Source organism: Urocitellus parryii, chromosome 1, assembly GCF_045843805.1.
Source record: "Urocitellus parryii isolate mUroPar1 chromosome 1, mUroPar1.hap1, whole genome shotgun sequence".
NCBI lineage: Eukaryota > Metazoa > Chordata > Mammalia > Rodentia > Sciuridae > Urocitellus > Urocitellus parryii.
Genome location: NC_135531.1, coordinates 59,776,062 through 59,783,639, shown reverse-complemented (window position 1 = coordinate 59,783,639; position 7,578 = coordinate 59,776,062). Strand labels below are relative to the sequence as shown.

General features: G+C 36.5%; 1 protein-coding gene across 1 annotated transcript; it reads left to right on the top strand.

Moving 5' to 3' along the window:
- The first annotated feature begins 2,918 nt into the window (after positions 1-2,918).
- Positions 2,919-3,287, top strand: LOC113185936 (histone H2B subacrosomal variant-like). The gene has a single exon (XM_026393219.1). The coding sequence runs from the start codon at positions 2,919-2,921 to the stop codon at positions 3,285-3,287; it is 369 nt and encodes a 122-aa protein (XP_026249004.1).
- Positions 3,288-7,578: the final 4,291 nt, after the last annotated feature.

Below are 7,578 nucleotides of genomic sequence, written 5' to 3'. Positions count from 1 at the left end.
AAGATAGAAAAGGCAGGAAAACACATTCTTCCCTAGAGACTACGCCAAGGAACACAGCCCTGGTCACACCTCAATTTTAGCCCAATGAAACCAATCTATACTTCTGTCAGAATTGTAAGATGGCAAATTTGTGTCATTTAAAGTCAATAAACTTATAGCAACAAGAGCCAAGTACATGGCTGGCTCAAGTGGTAGCGTGCTCACCTGGCATGCACAGGGTGCTGGGTTCGATCCTCAGCACCACATAAAAATAAAATAAAGATGTTGTGTCCACCGAAAACTAAAAAAATAAATATTAAAAAATTCTTTCTCTCTCTCCTTAAAAAAAAATATGTACATACTTTTCATTTTTCATTTTTACTCCATAAAAATGAAAAGTATGTACATATACGTCGGTGCATGTTTTTTGGTTTGAATTAAGGCCACATCTACCACAGTTATTGTGAGATAATCACTCTTGATGATGACCTTGAGTCATTGCAATATCCTGAAACATCAATGAAAGGATAAGCAGCTGGAACTCCAATACTTTCTTTACTTCATCATGGGAGGAAGGATACTAAGCAATTTATGTCCCAAGTAGATACAGTGTGATAAAGCACAAGAGTCTGGAAAAATACATGAAACTTTGGAGACTCAGGACCTCTCATACATTGGTCACCAGTCCTTTCAATCTGATATACCTTCAGAAGATGTGAAGATACTAAATGGCACCAAATTTCATTCTAAGACCTTGAAGATAAGGGCAAAAGAAAGACTGAAGGAGGATAGAAGTCCTCACAGTGTCTACTCTCAGCAGGCAACAGGTGCAAAATAATCAGATTTGCCATATTGCCTGGATTAATAATACAATGGGCATCTCCTTTGGGGCATTATGCTAAAAGATGTTTATTCCTTTTTTTCCAGACTGTTGGGAGGAGAAGGAAGGAAATGAAAAAACCAGTAGTGAATTCCTACCTATTTTTAAATGATTTATGAAATACTAAAAGGGAATTTGGGTTAGCCCAAATTTGGCCAGACATTTTATAGAATCAATCTTCCTCAATTTCTGAACTTTCTGGTCAATCAGTATTTTAACATACAGCTTACTGTTTAGAGCTTTAAAAATTCTTTTCTTTTAGCTACTATTTCTATCTACTTCTTTCTTTCACCTCAAGATCTGAAGCAATTGGAAGAGACAAAAGAACCGGGAAGATGAGATAAAATGGCACCTTCGTTATTAACTGAAGAGCAGCCTCTAGGTGTGGTAAAAGAGGGAGGCAGGTGAGTCAGGGCCAGAGTGACACCATGAGACAGACGCCACCAACTGCTCTTGGCTTAAGAAGGCTTTCCTAAAAGGGCATGGAAGAATTAAGCAGAGTGACACACTCAGCTGCTAAAGCCTAGGAAATAATGATCCACTCCCAAGGACAAGAGCTGCCCACAGTACCATCACAATGAGAATCCAGAGAAGGCTGAGAGGCACAGATGCCTTTCTCTACCTCCCCAATCAAGTAAGTCATTTGTTGCAGGAAGAAGTAAGTGAGGAGGCAAGGGGGCCAGGAGGGTTAGGAGTAGAAACTCTTGAACATGGACTCCTGAAAAAAAGGGAATATATATTCTCCACCTGATAGTTAGTTCTAAATGATAGCAAATAAAGCTATGCTATAATTAAGCCAACTAAGTAATTACATCTAGAGACATCTGTAAGCAAAAATTAGCAGGAACTAACTGAAGATCCATCACCCCAGAGCAGAGTGGAGTCAGCAACCTGCATCTCAGTGCGATGAGACGCTGGCTGAGATGTGTTACTATCAACATGGTGTGGATATTGACAAACAATGTCTGTGGACTTCAGAAATTAGAGTCAGCTCAAAGTTATCGCCATAACAAAATGATTTCAGATTTGAATGGGAGAAAAGGGGGAGGAATTACAGATAGCTTTCAGAAATTACACATAGCCCCGTCTACTTCATTTGTGAAGAAGTTCATAGTGAGAAATGTTAGACGTAGCATTAGTAGTCATGGCAATTATGAATAACTGAAATGCTCGTGAGTTATTTTTATAGTTACTTCTATTTTTCATTTTACACAAGGATAAATTTGATTAAGCAAATGAAGTTTTTTTTTTTTTTTTAAGCATGAATATCAACATGCCACCTGGGAAAAAATGACCCTAGAAACATCTTTCAGTTAATGACAGAACATCAAGTAAAAGAACAGGCAATGAAACATGTGAAATCAAGAAGGATATTAAAGGATATCCTCACAAAAGATTAATGAATACAGTATAACATATGTTACATAGTATAACATAAACAATAGTGTAGTTTTTTTTTTTTTTATTACTACTCAGTGGTACACACACTTGCTCCTGGTGAATCAGGATCTAGAAAAATCCTTAACATCAAGGTAACATTTTGTAAAATCAAATTAGCCCTCCATATTTATTTTTATAAGACAATCATTTTGAGACTTGTAATGGCTTATTTATTCATTTGCTTATAAGATGAACTTATACATGCTTTTATGAACACTGTGACCTCCACAAAAAGATTGACGCTTTTTCCTCTACTTTTCTTACACCAACCCCCAAATTGATGAGGTTGGTCCAATTCTCTGAGTACTACAGAGAATGCTTTCTAATTACCAAGAACCAAAGTAGCAAAAATGAGATATCTTCTTTTTTTCCCTGAAGTTACCCTCAATCTTCCTGCCACACTCCCTTTATCTTCTTGGGAAAGTTCTAGGTTGGTTGGCCAATTTGCCCTTAACAAATCAGAGTCATTGCTACATGATTGTGACATAGGAAAAGTAACCACCAATCAGAGAGAAGCCCCAGCAGTGTGATTATGACGTGTCACTATAAGTAGGAGAACTCCTCCAATTCTTGGGCCCTTTTCACCATTCGTTAACTGATAAAGAAAGCAACATCTACAATGGCCAGACGCACCATCCATAAGTACAGTTACTGCAGAGGACATCTAAGTCCCATCTCCAGAAAGAAGTCAAGTTCCAGCACCAGTTTGAGCCATAGAAACTATTCACTCTACGTAAACAGGGTCCTTAAAGAAGTTGTTCCCCAGAGGGGCATGTCATCTCGCACCTTGGATTTCATGAACACTCTGATCAACGACATCTTTGACCGCATTGCTAAGGAAGCCCACCACCTGATGCATTTCAGAAAACGCTGTACCCTCACCCCTGAAGACATTCAGAAGGCAGTATACATGCTGTTACCTGAGAGTCTAGCTAAGTACGCGGTGACTTTTGGAAGTGAAGCAGTGCACAGATTTGTCCGCTCCTGAGCTACCTGTACCAACTTAACCGAATCTTGGGGAAAGTAAACTTACTACCCAACCTCTCAAAGTTGAATTCACTCTTCTTTTTTATAAATAGTGGTATTTCCTAATATTTTCCTATTTCTCTTCTCTCTAGAGATTCATTACTTTCTTGCTATTTTACCTTTAAAGTTAATTTGAATAGATTTTCCTGATACCTGCTTTCTGTCCAAACTCCAGTCAGAAACTGTTTTTCTTATAGATATCTGAAGCTTATCATATAAATTCAATGGTTATTATATTTTTAAGATATTGTTTCTGGGTGCAGTGGCACATGCCTATAATCCCAGTGGTTCAGGAGGCTGAGACAGAATCTGGAGTTCAGAGCCAGCCATAGCAAAAAGCGAGGCACTAAGCAACTCAGTGAGAGAAACTGTCTCTAAAATAAAATACAAAATAGGGCTGGGAATGTGGCTCAGTGGTCGAGTGCCCCTGAATTCAATTCCCCATAACCAAAAAAAAAAAAAAAAAAGATATTAACTATGTACAGGGTTATTTGACCCAACTGTTTTGACCACCAGATCATATGACTTTGAATTTAGGAAGATAAACCTCTTAATTAGAAATATACCAGCACTGGGATGGGGCTAATGGCTTAGCAGTAGGGTACTTGCCTGGCATGTATGGGGTTTTGGGTTCAATTCTCAGCACCACATATATATAAAGGTCTATCAACAACTTTAAAAAAATTAAAAAAAAAAAAAATATATATATATATATATATATATATATATCAGCACTAATGATATTTATTTTTTTTTCACTAATGATATTTATCAAAGTGTTTTTTACCTAAAACTTCATTCAACCAATTTAGTTCCTTAATGAATGCTTTATAGAACATCTTAACTATTTTCTTTTTGCTTAAATTCTTATTTCCTGAATTTTCAATCAGCTCAATTGATTTCCATGTAAATTTTATCTTAAAGACTTGGTTTAGGGGGGTTGGGGTTGTGGCTTAGAGTTAGAGCTCTTGCCTAGTATGCGTGAGGCACTGGGTTTGATCCTCAGCACCACATAAATATAAAAGATATTAAAAAAAGATTTGGTTTAGGGGCTGGCCCAGTGGTAGAGCACTTGCCTAGCAGGTGTGAAGCACTGGGTTCAATTCTCAGCACCACATATAAATAAATAAATAAAAATAAAGGGTCCATCACCAACTAAAAAAATATATTTAAAAAAAGACTTGGTTCACTGAAGTTAATGGTTCTACATTCATAAGAACACCCATGAATTTACCACTCAAGTGATGAAATTTAAGAACTTTACAAAGGCTCAAGAAGATCTTTACCGGTAATCTCCTACCTAGTATCTTTGTTGAACCACCATGCAAAGAAAAGACCACCGACTCCAATTTTAAATCAAATTAAAGCAAGCTTGTATTGTGTACACAAAGAAAGCTGGTCACCAGTGACTGTGTCTCCCTAACCCGGGCTAGAGATCAGCACTTCAACTCTCCAGGAACAAGGTTTTATAGAACAAAAAGTTGCAAAGAGGGAGTGTCTTCAGAACTCACAGATAACAGGATTTTGACAAGCATAATACAAAGGCAGATAGTAGGTTAATGATCTACATGGCATGACATTTCAAGGTAGGGAGTAAATTCAGATTCCAACATCAGAATTTATGAGGTGCTGCTGAGGTTTCAGGGAGGATTATTATCTGGTCAAGGAGAGCCTGGCATGGGCGAGTTCAGAGAATGGACAGGAATTCCAAACAAGTTTGGAAATCTCAGTAATTTATAGTAAAACAGAAATTAACTTTTCATGACTTTGTGATGAGATGGCTCCCAATCTTAAAATGGAATTAGCCTGGGTTCGTCAATCTTGAGTTTTGTTTCTTTCCTGTGCTTTTTTCTTTTCTTTGTCCTTTGATACCTATGTAGGTATCTGCAAACAATGGGTTTAATTTTGCCTATGTTAAAACAGGATCAGGGCTGGAACTATAGCTCAGTGGTAGAGCACTTGTCTTGCATGTTTGAGGCACTGGGTTCGATCCTCAGCACCACATAAAAATAAATGAATAAAACAAAGGTATTGTATCCAACTACAACTAAAATATTTTTTAAAATAAAGGTATTGTGTCCATCTACAACCAAAAAGATATTTTTTAAAAAAAACATAGGATCATACATGTGTACTTTTACGCCTGCCTTCATTCCTCTAAATGTACACTTCTATGATTTGTACTGTTTGAAATCTGTAGCTTTAGATTGTTTCACTCCTATGCTATATAATATTCCATAACATAACCATGTCACAATTTATTATCCATCCTTTATTGATGAAGTTTGGGTTGATTTCTTTTGGGGGAGAGGTCTTTTTTTAATTTGTTCTTTTTAGATATACATGAGAGTAGAGTGTATTTTGACATATCATACATACATGGAGTATAACATTCAAATTAGGATCCCATTCTTGTGGCTGTATATGACGTGGTCATGTATACCTATATGAACACAGCAGAGGAACGTCCAAGTCATTCTACTCTTTCCTATTCCCATCCTCCCTCTCTTCCTTTCATTCCCCTTTGTCTTTTCCAATGAACTTCTATTCTCACCACCACCACCACCTTATTGTATGTTAGCATCTGCATATCAGGGAGAATTCGACCTTCATTTTTGGGGATTGGCTTATTTCACTTGGCATGATAGTATCCAGTTCCATTTATATACTGGCAAATGCCATAATTTCATTCTTCTTATGACTCAATAACATTTCACTGTGTATATGTATATCTGTATTAACATTTTCTTTATCCATTTATTTGTTGAAGGGCACCTAGTTTGGTTTCATAGCTTGGTTATTGTGAATTAAGCTGCTATAAACATTGATATGGTTGTTTCACTATAATATGCTGATTTTAAGTCCTCTGGGTGTATACCGAGGATTGGGAAAACTGGGTCAAATGGTGGTTCTTTTCCAAGTTTTCTGAGGAATCTCCATACCGCTCCCCTTAGCAATTGCACCAATTTGCAGTCCCACAGCAATGTATGAGCGTACCTTTTCCCCACATCCTCACCAACATTTATCGTTTCTTGTGTTCTTGATAATTGCCATTCTGACTGGATAGAGTAAGATGAAATCTCAGTGTGGCTCTAATTTGCATTTCTCTAATTTCTAGAGATATTGAACATTTTTCCATATATTTATTGATCATATTTCTTCTTCTGTGAAGTACCTGTTCAGTTCTTTTGCCCACTTATTGATTGGGTTTATTTGGGTTTTTTTGTTTTGTTTTGTCTTGGTTTTGGTTTTTCTTGGTGTTAAGTTTTTAGAGTTCTTTATATGCCCTGGAGATTAATGCTGTATCTGAGGTGCAGGTGGCAAAGATTTTCTCCTGTTCTGTAGGCTCTCTCTTCACATTCTTGATTGTTTCCTTTGTTGTGAAGAAGGTTTTTAGTTTGATAGCATCCAATTTATTGATTATTATTTTTACTTCTTGTGCTTAAGGGGTCTTATTGAGGAATCCGGTTCCTAAGAGAACATGATGGAGAATTTGGCTTACTTTTTCTTCTAGTAGGTACAGGGTCTCTGGTCTAACTCCGAGATCCTTAATCCACCTTGAGTTGAGTTTTGTGCAGCCTGAGAGATAGGAGTTTAATTTCATTTTGCTACATATAGATTTCTAGTTTTCCCAGCATCATTTATTGAAGAGGCTATCTTTTTTCCAATGTATGTTATTGGCACCTTTGTCTATTATGAGATAACTGAATATATGGGTTTATCTCTGTGTCTTCTATTCTGTTCCATTGGTTTTCATGTCTGCTTTTGTGCCAATACAATGCTGGTTTTTGTTACTATAACTCTGTAGTATAGTTTAAGGTCTGATATTGTGATGCCTCCTGCTTCACTTTTCTCACTAAGGATTATTTTAGCTATTCTGGTCCTCTTATTTTTCCAAATGAATTTCATGACTGCTTTTTCTATTTATGAAGAATTTCATTGGAATTTTAATTGGAATTGCATTAAATCTGTAGAGTATTTTTGCTAGTATGGCCATTTTGACAATGTTAATTCTGCCTATCCAAGTACATCGGAAATCTTTTTATCTTCTAAGGTCTTCTTTAATTTCTTTCTTTAGTGTTCTATAGTTTTTATTGTAGAGGTATTTCACCTCTTTTGTTAGATTCATTCCCAATCCAATTTTTTTGAGGCTATTGTGAATGGGATAGTTTTTCTAATTTCTCTTTCAGCTGATTCATCATTGGTGTATAGGAATGCAGTTGATTTATGTGTGTTAATTTTGTAACCTGCTA

Coding starts and splice junctions, on each gene's coding strand:
- LOC113185936 (XM_026393219.1), top strand. CDS start 2,919: ATGGCCAGACGCACCATCCATAAGTACAGTTACTGCAGAGGACATCTA.